Source organism: Grammomys surdaster, unplaced genomic scaffold, assembly GCF_004785775.1.
Source record: "Grammomys surdaster isolate TR1022 unplaced genomic scaffold, NIH_TR_1.0 333, whole genome shotgun sequence".
NCBI lineage: Eukaryota > Metazoa > Chordata > Mammalia > Rodentia > Muridae > Grammomys > Grammomys surdaster.
The window spans coordinates 31,300-48,272 of record NW_021604752.1 but is presented as its reverse complement, the minus strand read 5'-3'; the positions used below and the strand labels follow the sequence as shown (position 1 = coordinate 48,272).

Sequence of the window (16,973 nt, the reverse complement as noted above, 5' to 3'; positions counted from 1 at the left end):
ACAGCAACCAACAGCAACCAACAGCATCCAACAGCATCCAATAGCAAACAACCACCACAGCCCTTCTACTGGAGCTCTAACACTTATACATCCTCTTAAAAGTCTCCAAAATTCCAAGCATCACACATTCGCAGAAACTATCTGCAGCTGTCAAAACCACGCCCCTTCTAGAGCATGAGGCAAATCAGTCAGCTACTGTGAAGCAGCCCCATATCCCACACCTGGGATTAAAACAGAAACTTCTGCTTTAAAAGAAAACAAAATTCTCACTCAGACTTGTGGTCAATCAAATTAAACTTACTTTAAATGAGCTCACTAAATAAAGAAAACCTGTCCTGAATTCTTGTAAAATGGAAGCTCCCGAAGTACCCAAATTAGAAAGCACATACAGTACAGTAACTGCAATGTCATCCTTATCCACACACACCTGAAACTTGGCAGAGGCAGCCAACCTGGCAAGAGCCAGGCAGCGTGGCTAAAACCTCCGTCCAGGTCTGCGTACAGCTGAGCCACCTTCTCGTTGAGTTGACTTCTAATTTCTTTTCCGTGTAAACAATGGCTAGCTGTTAGAATTATGAGCTCAGACAGCGCTTCGAACACATCTAAGGGGAAGAAAAAAAGCATTCTCAATACTAGCTCTAAAAATCTTTTAAAATTTTTTCTTGAGCATATAAGGAAATTGTGACAAAAAGATTGGGAATATATATAGCAGGTCCCTAAAACCAGAGGCATAAACACAGCAGTCTTGTCTGTATGCACTATAGCCACCATTACACAACCCAGCACTGGAGACAAGCATCGGGTAGGCCCACTGGACGGTACTTAAACGTGGCAAGAAGCATCTAATTCTGTTTTTAGCTCTACTGTCACATCTGACTTCCCCCTTGGAAAGCACCCTGGTCCTCTTGATGCTCTTAATGACATACCCCATGCTTTATTTTCAGAGTTTTGTCTTGAACTCTTGGTTTCACATGGGTGGTGCTATATAGCACAGGCTGTCCTTGAACTTGTAATCCTTCTGCCTCAGTTTCCCAAGTGCTAGAATTCCAGGCAAGTGCCACAGTTATTTGCCATTCTAGGTGAAATTATGCCTGTAATCCCAGTATTCAGGATGCAGGAGCAGGAAGATCCCTAACTATAGAGCAAGGCTCTTCACAAGTAAGTTAATTACTAGGTATTCTAATGTATACATCAGCTTCTTTTGAGACGAGAAAACACATCACATCAGCTTCGGGTGTTCTAAAAATAAAGTGTCTACACCTTTTACGGGAGCTGATGGCCAGCCTGGAAGGTGGCAACCTGCTGCCTGAGATCCTTCTGGCCTAGACAGATATTGCTCCTGGCATAGACATGCCAATTGCCTCTCTGAAGAGAATCCTTAGAAGTGTTCTATAAAGGCTGGGTTTGCCATTACAACTGCACCTCCTTCCCATTAGAGACATGGCGCCTCTGCACATAATGTGCTTTGTTTTCTACGTGGAGAGAAAAGAATTGAGACAAATGTAATGCATTTTGCTTACTTCTTTCTCCGCTTTCTCCCCAACTTTGGAAGTATTCCTTTGCTTCCTTTTCAATGATAGGAACATACTGCTTAAAGTGGGCTATGTTAAGGCCACTTTTTAACATTTTCTTCTGCTCCAGGAAAACCTTGAAAAAAATGTTAAGGGTATATAACATTAAAAGACACTTTTATTTTATTCTGAGATACAGCATGTAATCCTAACTGCATAACAGAGGAAACAATGTTCTTAAATTTGAAAATAAAAACAATAACAGGATTTTTACAAACTAACCATATATGGCATCCAGGCCATGTATTTGAAAGAATACACTTAAAGAAGGGTCCTCCTCCTGGGTCCTAGAAAGTAAGTCAGGAAGCACACTTCTCACCTTCTAATAATCCACAACTCGACACAGCGACCTGCCTTCCTCCTGTTATCTTCCAACCCTCCAAACCAATCCAGTCAACCCACGCTTCCCAAAGTTACTCAACTGTTCCCAACGCTACTCAACTGTTATTTTATCCTCCGTTGTGTATGTTCTCATTCTTTATCTAAACAGCACTCACTGCTGACACTATCTTCCAGAAGCCTACAACAGCCTGAATAAAAACTTGTCTGTTAAAATAACTAACAGCCCTTTGAGACATTAACGTTTCTAGTCTACTAAAACGTATTTAAGATATCAGAGATGAATCTGAGCAAAAATGTTTGACAGCTATTGCTGTTTGATGTAAAGGGAGACATTCATCTCCCCGACTACTCCCAACCCCAGAAACATTAATATTAACCCTTAACTGCCATACTCAAGTGGGCTATGCCTATTATGGCCCTGACTAGAGTTCACCAGGCACCGGAGTCTGTTATCTAATCTATATTGTATGCATAACACTTGAATAAGTAATGAATAAGCCTTGCCAACCAATATAAAACAAAACACCCTTAACAGCTACCCATGGTTTCTTTTTAAATGTCACAAATTGTCAGATTTCTTAAGCTAGGGAATAAATGAAATCTTCATTATATACGCATAACATTACACAACTAGTTGGAACAACTATAGTTGAGATTTATCTTTTATCCAGGACAGAAGCACAACTTACTGCGTTTGGCACATCATATGCAACTCCCTTCCCAAACACAGGCGTCGTCAGTCGACCGTAGACGTCTTCTGCATTCAGGTCTTCGTTTTTACTGTTGAAGAGCAGCGCAGCTGCGTCACTCCCCAAAAGGTAAGTGAAAGTCTTGCCCACCATGGTAAAGCTAAACACAGGTCCATACTAAAGAGAAAAAGACCCAAGGTTGTGTTACAAAGACATTTCTTACGTCACAGAATAATACTTTGCTGAAAGTTCCAAATCTGCATAAATTCTGAAGCACGAGCTTTCATCTGGCCACACCCCTCCTCCTGTCTTCATCACAAAAGCAGTATAAACAATGAATTCTTCTTTTTTCACGGTTCATCCTGAAGATATTTTCTGCCATGCAAAACATCAGAGCTCTGATGTATCTTCTAATTAAATATCATTGTTAGCTTCAGTCCGTTGCTCTCAGTATTAGACATATAAATTTTTAAGTATTGTGTTGTTCTATACTGGCTATATTGAATTCTTTAATCAACATTTAAAAGAATATACTTTTTTCCCCTTTTGTTAAAATCTAATTTAATTGGGGCTGTTGAGATGGCCAGATAGGTAAAAATCATTTGCCATCAAGCCTGGTGATGATTGGAATTTGATCACCGGAATCCATGAATCAAATGACATCAAAGAATCATTACAATTCAAGTATTTGCACAAGTAAATCAGAAGTGTGGTATAACAACTGGTGTATGCCTCTTTTCTTGCAGGGGATCTGAGTTTGGTTCCCAGAGCCCATACTGGTCAGCTCACACCTTCATCTCTAGGGGATCCAGCGCCCTCTTCTGGCCTTGGCAAGCAACTGCATTTAGATGCACATACTATCAGAGACACAAAGGCTTACACAGATTTAAAATGATACCTTTTAAAAAGGTGTCAAGAATAGACTTAGGAACCCAACAACCTCTTAGCTGAGGAGCTGATGACAGTCCGTGGCTGCTAAAGGCTGAAGAGTCAGTTTCTTAAGGATGAGGTCCCAAGTAGGCTGACCATGCTCTAATGGATGGCCCCACTCACATGCATGTATAGATGACACTAACTGGACTCAGTGGGTTGTTTTGGAGAAAATGGTAAAAAGTTGACAGAGAGACATGGCGGGGGAAGGACCAAGGAGGAACTGGAAGAGGAAAGTGGGCGGTGACTAGGATTGAAGTACATACGATTGAAATACTTGATACATTTACAAAATTCTCAAAGAACACTTTAAAAGAGACTAAAACAAAGATAGAGTTCAGTTAAATAATATTGGGAAGTGAAAGAATTAACAAGAACTCCAAAGCCAGTCCTGGCTGATCTGATGCCAAAGCACTGTTTTCAAGGGAAGAAGCAAAGACTTGAGTACCCACACCATCCAGGTGGAGACTGACATCCCACAGGATGGGCAGAACCAGAAATGTAAGACACAACATTCCAAAGATACATGATTAAGAGAAGTAGGTGTCAACTTTGACTATAATTGTAAAAATAAAATGTAAGACTTATTTTTTTAAAATGTACTTGTTAGAACTACCGGTTTCCTCACATCTCAGAGCCTATACCCTAGGACAGACACTCTGGGAAGCTAAGAGTCAACAAAGTCTTCTCACTTCATGCTTTCAATACTGCCAATAAGCAGGAAGGGCACAGTCTTTTTAAAAATGTCTTTCTGTTTAAAGAAAAGCACTTCTCTACACTGGCTTCTCTGCCTCTGGTTATTTAGAATACTTACCTTCTCATATGCATTTTCCAGGAACTCAATCGGACTTCTCCCAAATGCTATTGCGTGACCAAGGAATGGAATTGGAGAGTAAATATACGGTGGACTTTTCTGCAAGAGAAAAATGAAACCCTTAGTTTTCATTTTATTAAAAGGAAAGTTTCATTTGATAGCCAGCTTGAGAATGTTTTTAACAAAACAAAACAAAAACATAGAGTATTATTTAGAGAAGGTATAGCTCAAAAAAGCAAACTCAAAATAGAAATGACTAGACAGGAAGGCACTGCGATTTTAAACACTCCGACACCATCCAATAGTATTGGAGGCTTCAGGCAACCTTTCTAGCCCTCAGCGGAGCAAACAAACAGGAGAGTTGATTACAGTTCTGTGTTTTCTGCAGGCTACTACTGTTCCCTTCAATCCCAGAGTCTTGCCTGATATTTTCTAGAACAGAAAAAGCCAAACAGTAACCCACAGAAAAAGAAAATGTTTCTCAAATTTACAGGGAAAAGCCAATATGCTATGTGTCTCTGATCCAAATATCTAGATCCACCATTATTGAGAATGGACCCTCTTCAGCAGAAATTCTGTAGTAGTCTTAAAGGAAGCCACAAAATGCACACTGCAAGACTGTGAAGATAAACCTTCATCATCCATGATGAAAATGGATGGTGTTCCTCTAATCTTTAGTGATCTCAAAACACCAAAACCTCACAGCACTTCAGAATAAGGTACCTTTGTCTAGTGACAAACACTATCTCCTCAAAAATCCATGGGAGCTGGGTATGTAATGCACACCCAATCGGTGAAGGCTGGAAGGTGTGCCAAGGTGAGCTGTGAGCCTGAATAGACAACGAGTTCTACAGCCACCCTGGCCTATATATAATAACACCTCATCTCAAAATTAATAATAATAATAATCTTTTAAAACCTTGTGTCTAATAAAAGTAAGAAATAGTAACTGCCTAGCGATTGCTTGGGTTCAAAGATTATTTTTAAAGTAACTTGGTTGGAACTTAATGCTGGATACAGTGCAGTTGAGTTTTTATATTTCACTGTCACTTTCAAAGGGATGGTTTTCAAAGCTACCGAATGTTGATTATAAGGGTATTTATCAAATCTATTTAGGCGGCTTGAAATTAGTGGTTTGGTGTAGCGCTAAGCTAGAAAAACTGGTATTTTAACAGTATCACAGGAAAGCGCTTACCACACTCCCAAGTGCTTACCACACTCTCAAGTCACTTATGAACTATCTCCCTGGCACTGATATTAATCATCATTATTCCCAACAGCCCACAGTATACTAAACACACAAGGCAGTATGGAGAGTGACGGCCACCGGGGACCCAACTGCCCTTAACTTGTCAGCAAGGGCCTCACAAAGAGCTCAAACACTTCCGACAACTTACAGCAAAGTGAGTACAGTGCTCTGCACTTAGAGCCATGCCCAAGGCGATCAGACTAGCCAACTCCACCCAGTGAGGCCACCAGTCTGCACATCCATCACTGACTACAAACCCTGCAAAGCACGATCCTAGCCAGAAGTTCAAAACCGCTGTCACAGCAGAAACTGCGACGGTCAGCACAGTCCCCCCGAGTACGGATTCCAGCGACGAGACCAGAAAGACCACCGCAACAGCAAAGATAGGATGACCTGCAGCACTGGCGTCTGCAGTCGCCACCCAAGCTCCCCGCGCGCCCGCCACCGCTAGCGCCCCGGAGCCCGCCCGCTTAGCCCGGGCACAGACCGAGGACCCCTGGGGTGCACGTACCGCTCCAGCAGGCAGCTGGACCATGTGGCCCACTGCAAGGCGGAACAGGTAGACCAGGCTGAGCGTGAAGGCGCAGGCGATGAGCAGCGTGGAAAGCAGGTTGCCTCCCGTCACCTGCTCCATCGCCTGCCCGAGCACCGAGCCGCCAGACTGCAGCAAGCCCAGCAGTACCATCCCGACCGTCGCTTCGATCCACCCGGCAGGCTAGAGGCAGAGTTCGCGGCCGCTTCTCGAGAAAGGTGGAGCAGGAGAAGCCGGCAAGTGGGCGTCGGGAGGCGGCCCCGGCCTCGGGGTGTCGACTGGCCCGGGCCCCTCCCACACCCACAGCCTGCCCGCGCGCCACCAGGACGTCACAGACGGGGCGGGGCCTTCTGGTGGTCACGCCCCCGGCTAGACGCGAAAGATCCTTGCGCCACCGAGGGGACCTGAAGAAGCGGGCTCTACCGTGGCACTTGGTCACGGTGAAGAAAGTGATGGCTACAGAAATGACCACGCCCTGAGAACCGCAGGCCACGAGGGCCCGCGTGCCTGACGAGCACCGCCCCGGGAGCGGGCACGGGCGGGCCCGGCGGAGGGATCTCAGGACCAGCGTGGTGGCGGACAGCGGCAGAGGCGAAGGCGCTCTGTGATTGCACCGCGCGCTGCTGAGGTGATCTCGGCCTATGTGGCGTCAGCAGAGCTGGCGGCCCGGGCACCGCCCCTCTGTGGGGCGCGGGCCTCCGCAGCTATTCCGCCAAGGTGTCACAGAATGCCTCAGGAACAATACAATCGTGCAGATGCAAACTGGAGGGTGAGAACGTCGGATCGCCGGTACTGCTCAGTTAGTCTGTTTGACAGGTTGTTCATGTAGGGCCACGTTGTTAAAAAATGATAGTTGTTTAGTGTGCTGTTGTAGCAAGTCTTCCAAAATAAATACAGGTCATAAGTAAAGTGAGGCAGATGGCCCCAAACTCCTGTTCTGATAGCTGGATCTGAAGCAGGAGTTACCCTGATCTCACTCCTGTGACTTCAAATAAAGAATCTGGTGACATGCTTCCAAATTAACCCTCCTTCTAGATCACTTAACATGAGGTCCTGACCTCATTTATTCATTCAACCAGGGTTAAGAGCTAGGTTTTTGGCTAAGTTTTAAGCTAAGTGATTGTCAAAACTGCGAGAACCTCCAGAAATGAGTAAGACTGTCCAGACGCCGTCTAGATAATTCTACCTAGAGAGCTCACATTTTGTCATAGCCAATAAATAAAGCACACTACTATACTCATTACCTCTTCCCACAGAGGACTCTGCCTCCCGCCTATGTAGGAAGTACCTAATTATAGATGCAGTGCCTATGGAGGGAAGACAGACAACACTGTTTACCAGTGTCCTCCTGCTTCATATCAGTCACGAAATCTTGTACCACTTCATTTTTATTGCCACTGCTGTAGGCGTCATCATTTCTGATAAGATTATCTACAACAGAAACTTTGGTCGCTCATTTCTAAGCCTGCTTTATGTGCCACTTCTTGATTTACTGGATTGACTTCATTGTTAAACCTGAAAATCTCTAGGAGAGAGACAAATTCCACAACTACCAAATTAAAGAAAGCTTTATTTAATACTGGCCAGGAAGATGAACCCTGGCCAGGTCCATACCCATGATCCCCAGAGAATGGCCAAAAGCTACACTGGACTGGTACCTGTAAAGGCCGAACCCACAAAGCTATGGTACTTCCTGCCTTAGTCCAATAGGGACAAGCATTCATCCTGACTACTTCTAGTCAGTGTATCTCCCACCTATGTATCATCAAGTACAACCTGTGCAATTGGTTCAACCAGCCTTGTTTATTGAAGTGAAAATACATGAACTACAGACTCCAAAATTTCAGGATATTATCTGTCCTTGGACAAATGGGACTTACCATTGAACACTGTCAATCTAAAATATGGAAATCCTAAAAGATCAAAATTCTTAAATAAAAATCAGAGGCAAAGTATTATTTAAAAAAAAGTGATTGTCTTGATGATTTTTGAGAAACATCTCTGGCAGCCTTGGAACTCTTGTGTACAGCAGCCTGACCTCATACTCACGGAGGTCCACCAGCTTCTGCAGCTTGAGTGATGGGTGGGATTCAAGTTGTACGCCATCACACCCAGCCTAGATTCTAAAACTTACCTGTTAAAGAAGATATATTTGAGTATCCTGTAAAAGTATGGCAATATTTATATACCATCTTATACAATAAAATAGTGATTACATTTTTGTAATCACAAACTTTCAGGTATACTCATGAAAGCTGTGCCAAGTGATGATGAGTCAAAAGGTGAACTATAGTGTATAATCCCAAACACTGGGAGGCAAATGCAAGTGGATGTCAGTGAGTTTGAGGCTACCCTGATCTACATAGGGAGTTCAAGGGCAGCCAAGTCTACATAGTAATACTCTATGTTAAATACCCCATCAAAAATGAATTTTTATGAGTGTATAACACTATGATTGATAATTATCTGTAGCTAGTTTTATAATTACACTCTGAAATACCATGACGACCCAAGTTAATGAGTCTAAACAAAACTGCTATGAGTTACAAATGACCATGTGGTCCAAAAAGCCAAGATCTCAAAGAGTATTTTTGTATGTACTGACAAAGTTTTAATACACATACAGTGTTTACAAACAAAAGTTACTTGTAATGCATTTTTTTGTGGACTCAAAGTTGGTAAACAAAAAATGTGTAAAACAAGCCCATCTAAAAGTCTTTGCACAATTTACATCACTAGCATTGGATATAATGTAAAGAAATCATGGCAAGTTGTCAGGAATAATGGTAATTATCAAAAATAAAAAATAAATAAGGATCGTGAAAATCCACCAATCTCCTTCTGGTCTGGGCTCGAGCACTGAGCAGATCTCGGGTGGTCAGAGGTCTGCACCCAATCTCACGAATCCCAGAGGAAGCAGGCCTCCCAGGAGCTCTAACCTGGGCAGTATCTTAGGTAAGGAGACAGCAACACCTGCCCCAAACAGGGAGTAACTGGGACCCACTGGGACCCAGGAATTCACTCCTGGCCCGGAGCACTGGTTCCTTCCTGTCTGCACCCAAGCATTGAGCAGATCTTGGGCCCCAGCTCTAACCGGAGTAGTAATACCCACCCCACAGAGTTCTGAAACAACCAAGATAATAGGAAAGACAGGCTCCAGTAAGAGACAGGGTAGGTATCCCTAAAGTGATCTAGATGGCAAAAGGCAAGCGCAAGAACATAAGCATCAGCAACCCAGGGTACTTGGCATCATTAGAACCTAGTTCTCCCACACTAGAAAGTCCTGATTTCCCCATATCACCAGGAAAGCAAGATTCAGATTTAAAATCACTTCTAATGATGATGATAGAGGACTTTAAGAAGGACATAAATAACACTCTCAAAGAATTTGAGGAGGACACAGGTAAACAGGTAGAAGCCCTTAAAGAGGAAACACAAAAATCCCTTAAAGAATTACAAGAGAACACAACCAAACAGGTGAAGGAATTGAACAAAACCATCCAGGACATAAAAATGGAAGTAGAAACAATAAAGAAATCACAAAGGGAGACTAGCCTGGAGATAGAAAACCTAGGAAAGAAATCAGGAGTCATAGATGCAAGCATCACCAACAGAATACAAGAGATAGAGGAGAGAATCTCAGGTGCAGAAGATACCATAGAAAATATTGACACAACTGTCAAAGAAAACACAAAATGCAAAAAAGTTCTTAACACAAAACATCCAGGAAATCCAGGACACAATGAGAAGCCCAAACCTAAGGATAATAATTATAGGGCCAATGCATACCTTCAACAAAATTATAGAAGAAAACTTCGATAATCTAAAGAACGAGATGCCCATAAACATACAAGAAGCCTACAGAACTCTAAATAGACTAGATCAGAAAAGAAATACCTCCCGTCACATAATAAAACACCAAATGCACAAAACAAAGAAAGAACATTAAAAGCAGTAAGGGAAAAAGGCCAAGTAACATATAAAGGCAGACCTATCAGAATTATACCAGACTTCTCACCAGAGACTATAAAAGCCAGAAGATCCTGGACTGACATCATACAGATGTCAGTCACCCTAAGAGAACACAAATGCCAGCCCAGGCTACTATACCCAGCAAAACCCTCAATTACCATAAATGGAGAGACCAAGATATTCTATGATAAAGCTAAATTTACACAATATCTTTCCACAAATCCAACATTACAAAGGATAATAGCAGGAAAGCTCCAATACAAGGAGGGAAACTATACCCTAGAAAGAGGAACAAAATAATCCTCTTCCAACAAATCCAAAAGAAGATAGCCACACAAAGATAATTCCACCTCTAATAACAAAAATAACAGGAAGCAACAATCACTGTTCCTTAATATCTCTTAACATCAATGGACTCAATTCTCCAATAAAAATATATAGACTAACGGACTGCATATGTAAACAGGACCCAGCATTTTGCTGCATACAGGAAACTCACCTCAGTGACAAAGACAGACACTACCTTAGAGTAAAAGACTGGAAAACAATTTTTCAAGCAAATGGTCCTGAGAAACAAGTTGAAGTAGCCATTCTAAAACCTCCAGCCGGAGAACACAATGGGAGAGACTCATGGCTCAACCTGTATAGATAGTTGAGGGTGGCCTTGTCAGGCATCAGTGGAAGTGGAGGGCCTTGGTACCCAATAGTGTGGATTCCCTAGTGTTGGGGAATTCGAGAGCAGGGAGGTGGGAATGGGAGGATGGTGGGAGCACACCCTCATAGAAACTCCCAGAATTATATGGATTAGACATGACAGAGGCAGGCCACCAGAAGACTAGATTCCAGAATTCAAACAAAAAATTATCCTGATACTATAATTTGTTTTGAGAATTGTATATTGCAGAATACACAGTCTTGGTGTATCTACTCATCAAGCAAGCTGAGCAGACCTGGTTGAACCTCTGATGTCCTGGAATTTCAGCTGGATGCAGTGAAGACACAGATGTCAGAAGCTTAACAATTTACTCTTCTCCCCACCCCTCTTCTAATATCTCAACGCCCATAACCAGCTTGAAAAAGTTAATGAAGAGTCAGTGCCCCTATTCCCTGGGCTTGGGGACCGAGGTGGTTAATATTGGGCTGTCTTTCTAGGGAAAAGTAGTGGTTTTGTAGCAACAGGGAGGAATAGCTAGGATTTATTGCATAGCCATAACCTATTGGTAGAAATCTGTATAATTGTTATTAAGCTGAAGTTATAATTTCTTAAATGGTACAAAATTTACTTTAATTTCAAAATTAAGATGTTCATTGGTATGAGTTTCTTATTGATATAAAAGTGAGATTACTATTGTTACTCTCATAGGCATTGTGCCTATATAACACATTTAGGAATACAAGGCCCAGTCCTTCTTTAACTGTTTTAACTGATTTGAGATGGTTAGCCTATGAGTTAAGGGCCTATAGCAAATTCATGGCTCTTAGTTTATTGTTAGGGTGTTTTCTATATTTTGTTTAGAAATAGCTGAAAGGACAACAGTCCAGATTGCCTTACATGGATTGTTGGTTTTCAAAATGTCAGAAGTCCACAGAATTGATGTTACAAACATTTCTATATTAATGTTCATTTTGATTAGAGACCTGTCTGCTCCTGACAGCTTCCTGTCTTGTATTCTAAGAAGAAATTGAGCATCTTTGGAGTTACTCCAGTTGTGGTGAGACAGCCACTAGGCAAGAATTGCCTATTTTCATCTACAGAAAAATTACTGTCCAGAAAAGGACACACTTGCGGAATAGTTAAGTGATTATATCTGCCAAGACAGAGTAATCAGCCCTTAATAATTCTGTATCAGTAGGTCTGTCAGATGATCCTGGGCCAGAAGACTGAAGATTGGATGCTCAAACATTTTGTAGTATAGGAACTGTCCAGGTGTTCAGTGGTCTCTATAAATTGGCTAAGTTTTAGAAGCTATGCTTTGTGTTTCCCATAATTTCAGTTAATTCAGTCATTCTGGATTTCTGACGGGGATCGAAGACTTATAATCTCATAGCCAATCCCAGCTATTTACTTTTAGAGAAAAGATTTGAGAGGATGATTTTCAGCTGACATTCATTCTAAAGCCAAGAAAACAGCCAGGTTCAGAACTATGTCTTTTAGTTAGGAGAGATGACAGAGGTTCTGGTTAGTCAACAAAATGTTGGACTGGGTATTAGGTCTATCTTGTACCTTACTGATACAAATTGATATAGTTATGCTTTAATTGTATTTTTAGAAAAAAGTTTTATTTTAACAGGAAAGGTGATTGTAGGAGGAGCTAAGGTGGGAGGAGTAAGGAGAGGAGGAGGAGAATGAGAGGAGGAGCTAGGAGGAGAGAGAGAGAGAGAGAGAGAGAGAGAGAGAGAGAGAGAGAGAGGTAGAGAGATGGGGGTGTGTGGAGGCAGATGTTCGCATGTCTCTGCCAGTCAAAGATAGTTGGTATATCTAGGTTGGGTATTGGGTTACATTTCTGATTGTATGGGCATCTTGTTATTGAACACTATCAAACTTATAAAGCCTTTGATTAACTTTTTTTTAAAAAGTTATTAATAAAAAAAAAAGGATGATGAGGGAGGGTGATGGAATACATGTGACAGGAAATCAGATGAGGAAACTAGCTGGAGGAAGAAAGGGAAGGGCCAGAGGGAAACAAGTCAGAACTCTAATGACACATGTATGAGGATGCTGTAATAAAATCTAGTACTTTGTATGTTAATTTAAAATACTAATAAAAAAAAAGCAAGAAGGTGGAGGGGGATAGGATAGGGGGTTTCTGGGTGAGGGATGGGGAAAGGGGGTGACATCTGAAATGTAAATAAATAAAATATCCAATAAAAAATCTTAAAAAAATTAAAACTGTATGTAAAGTGAAAAAAATAAAAACACTGTTGGCTATAGTATTTCATAACTATCATCTTAATAGTAAGGATATACTGCAACAGGAAGATTGCCAGGAGATTGAGGGCAGTCTAGTCTACAGAGTGAGTACCGATCAACCTGTATGAGAAAGTGAGATTCTATCTTAATTAGACAGTCTGACAGCTCAGACTGTGTTAGGAGAGACTATTACCAGTAAGATGAAGTGTTCCGTAGAGCTGGTCAACTTTCATGATCATGAGTGACATTTTGAGATCTGTCTTTTGATGAATAACTTTGGTCTTTTGTGCATGTCTTTCTTCGAGGAATATTTTCACAGTTTTTTCTTTCTTTTGTGCATTTGTTTTCTATGTGGAACAGTTCTTTTTGAAGTTCATTTGAGGCGGTGTATATCAATATGACCAGTCCTACTAAGTTCTTCTATCACCTGTACCATGCTGTTTAGAGTATGTAGAAATGCATTCCAAAGTCACTCCACTTCTGACCATAATACCAGTTTTTGCTTCATCTATTTTGGGCTCCATTGTGCCTCCTAAGATATCAAACCTTTTTATATTATTATGTCTTACTATTAACCTTTAACAGAGAATAGTTTTCCCTTGTCAATTTCAAATGAACATATTTTACAGTTTTTCAAGTTGAAATTCTTTTCTGAGGATATTTTTTCATTATACGTACTGCCAAAATTTCATAAGTTGCCACTTTTTGAGGGAGAAACACATATTGAGCACAGGAATCACATGATAGCTACATCTCTGAAGAAGTGGGCTAAGGATATGATCCTTCTTTGAAGACAAAACCAACACCCACATATCATCAATAGAGTGCAAACTACTCACACACAAATTGAATTTTCAGGCTTCTAGCTCTGCACACGACTTTTGATATTTATTGTCTCTATATAGCCCCTCCCCACTTTGGAGAGGAGGATTTGAAGAGAGAGGATTGCTTCTCTTCAGCTTTACAACCTGGATGGGGACAACTTGTTAGAAATGTCAGAAGATATCTTCATGCTTGCTTGTGTCTGGATTACTCAAAGAGGTCACAAAGAACAGGTGATGCACATATACATGTGTTTTCAAAGCGCTGGAGATAAAGGGCGCTGAATGGATGGCCTCCAAGGCTCAGGAATCATGGGAGAGAACAAGACCACAGTAAGGAAAGAGCCTGAGCGAGGGGGAAAGAGGGACTGAGTGTTGTCTTTGAACATGACAGTGCTGTTTCACTCTTGATTCCACACTGTCTGAGATTAATGGCACAAGACCTGTGCAAGACTGAGTCTGCCAAGATCCTGCGTGGGGAAGAAGGGACTCTGAGACTGACACTTTACTGTAGACAGAAAATAGCTGGAGATAGAAAGGGTCCTAAGTGTCCCTTTCCTGAGGGTCTATAGGCACTTACTTAATGGTCATCATTAATTCCGGGGGGGGGCTCATCCTGGACGCTATAAGCAATCATAATGAAACCTGCGAGGTAATAAAAAAATCAATAAGTCAAGACACTAAAATAAAAGAGTGACTAGGTTGACTAGGAAGGAGGATGGAGCGGATCAGTGAGAAGGGGACAGAATGGGGTACCGGAAGGTGGGTATGGGAAAAATGTATGCATGTGTGAAGATGCCAAAATGAAACCCATTGTTATGTATAATAGTCATATGCTAATAAAAAATCTCAAAAAGTCAAAAAATATGATGTATAACTGAAACACAAAACCAGAAAAATGTTTGGATTTCAAATCTAGAACTTTTCTTGACTTACTGCTTACAATTTATCCTAGCCATTAACTTTTGTTTAACTTGATTTTGTTTGTGGGGATTGGGCTATGATACTTGAAGAATACCCCCCCCCATATTGGGGGTTCCCTTTCAGACCCAGGATTAGGCATAAACCTTGCCCAAACACCTGATTTTTACAGGGAGAGCCTTCCTCTTTATTAAGCTGGGAGGGGGGATATTGGCTACTTTCTGAGTCAGCCAGAAAACCAGCAGCAAATAACCTTGCAATTGCAACTTTTAAGAAGAGAAAAAAAGGAGGTCTGTGTTAGACTGGGCTAGGATACAGTAGTATTTTTTGATTGAGCATGTTAATTAGGTGAACCAAAAGGGACTTTTGATTGTTGGACTTCAATACTTTGATAGCTGGACCATGGTAGTCAGCCACTGGAGGAGGAAGTGGCCAAATAAGGAAACAGACCTTGGTGACTAGCTTTAGGATGTAATCTAATGGTTCTTAGCAAGAACCAGAGGGACCTGGGAGAAGAGCAAGGCCTGCCACATCCATGTTCTCTACTGTGAATCTGGCCAGAGTCCTTTCAATACTTACTACAGGTTGCTGGATAGTATCTTCCCAATACTCGCCATTGTAATCTTCCTCCAAGGCTCTAAAGTGTTCATGTGTAACAAGCAACGGGATGCTAAGTCATCTGTGATTAGAAGGACAAAACCAAGATAAACAATAAACAAAAAGTCTTCAGTGAGCCTGACTTTTGACTCAGTTTTACACAGTTTTACACAGTTGTCCCAACATGGCACAGGAGGTGGCACTGATGCCAAGTTTTTGCTCTTTTGAGATACTGAACCAAAATGGGGAAACTGCTCTATAAAGTTTTGACTTCGAAGCATTAGGGTTATAAGGCTATAATGCTCCCTGACCTATGTTCATTTTAGTATACATCTACTGTATATGTCCCCTGCTGCTGTAATGACCAGAAGAGATCCTGAGAGCTCCCAGATTTGAGCCCTTCTTTGTTCAAATAAACTCTTAAATTTAACAGGAATTAGCTTCTATGACCCGCCCCCTCTCATGCCTCCACAATCCGGCCTTGTGCCTTTGTCTCATTTTCTTTCTCTTTCATTCTTTTATTTTAATAGTATAGAATAGAGTTTAGGGTATGGGGAGGGGAGTTGAGGGAGGAGGAAGAGGAGGAGGAGAAGGAAGAGAGAGAGAGAGAGAGAGAGAGAGAGAGAGAGGGAGAGGGAGGGAGGAGAGGTCATCCATGAGAGACAGGAGTGAGGGGAATGAGGAAAGAAGCGACAAAGAGGAAAGAGAGTAAAAGGTAAGAAACTATGTCTCATTTTCTTAAGACATAGTTTCATGTAGCCCAGTCTGGCCTTGAACTTGTTACATAGTTGAGGGATGACTTTGAACTCCTAATCCTCTAGTCTCACTATGATTTTGACAGCTTGCCCTGACTTCTTTACATTATATTTAATACTAGTTGATGTGTTTATAAAAAGATAAAGAGATATAGAATATGTTCTACGGATGTGTAGTCACGTAGTGGGGAAGGGGATGTCTCAGCGGGCCCATGCCAAGGCATCCCTTCCCCCTAGGGACCAGCCACATGCCACATGATGGTATAGTATAAAATGGAGTTTATTTAGGGCATTGGGAGGGGAGTTAAGAGGGTAGTAGAGGCAGAGAGAGAGAGAGAGAGAGAGAGAGAGAGAGAGAGAGAGAGAGAGAGAGAGGAGAAGTAGAGGCTGGCCATGAGCATGTGTGTGTGTGGGGAAAGGGAATGGGGAAGGGGAGAGGGGAAGGGAAGAGCCCAAAAGTGAAAGAGAGAGCAAGAGAGGGAGGAGGGGGCAGGCAGCCCCTTGTATAGTGGGCCAGGCCTACCTGGCTGTGCCAGGTAACTGTGAGGGTGGAGTTTAGACAGAATGCTAACGTTAGTGATATAAATTGTGTAAAGATGTTTAGATACGCCTAATTTATTGTAGACACACACACACACACACACACACACACACATTGTATGGTGTTGGGGTTACAGGCATGGTGCCATGCCTGGATTTGTTGTTGCTTCTCTCTGTCTCTGTCTCTCTCTGTGTGTCTGTGTCTGTGTCTGTGTCTGTGTCTGTGTCTGTGTCTGTGTCTGTGTCTGTGTCTGTGTCTGTGTCTGTGTCTGCCTCTCTCTCTCTCTCTCTCTCTCTCTCTCTCTCTCTCTCTCTCTCTCTCTCTCTCT

At 42.0% G+C, this 16,973-nt stretch overlaps 1 protein-coding gene and 1 pseudogene across 1 annotated transcript in view; both read right to left on the bottom strand.

Moving 5' to 3' along the window:
- Positions 1 to 6,382, bottom strand: part of LOC114630199 (lanosterol 14-alpha demethylase) — a 19,263-nt gene extending 12,881 nt beyond the window's left edge. The window contains exons 1-5 of the mRNA XM_028778290.1: positions 6,107 to 6,382; positions 4,347 to 4,445; positions 2,603 to 2,779; positions 1,521 to 1,647; positions 428 to 602 (exon numbers count right to left, since the gene is read on the bottom strand). Of these exons, the coding sequence (XP_028634123.1) occupies positions 428 to 602; positions 1,521 to 1,647; positions 2,603 to 2,779; positions 4,347 to 4,445; positions 6,107 to 6,280 (752 nt within the window). The 5' untranslated portion in view covers positions 6,281 to 6,382. The remainder of the gene's footprint in view (positions 1 to 427; positions 603 to 1,520; positions 1,648 to 2,602; positions 2,780 to 4,346; positions 4,446 to 6,106) is intronic.
- Positions 6,383 to 6,546: 164 nt separating this feature from the next.
- Positions 6,547 to 16,973, bottom strand: part of LOC114630202 — a 34,885-nt pseudogene continuing 24,458 nt past the window's right edge.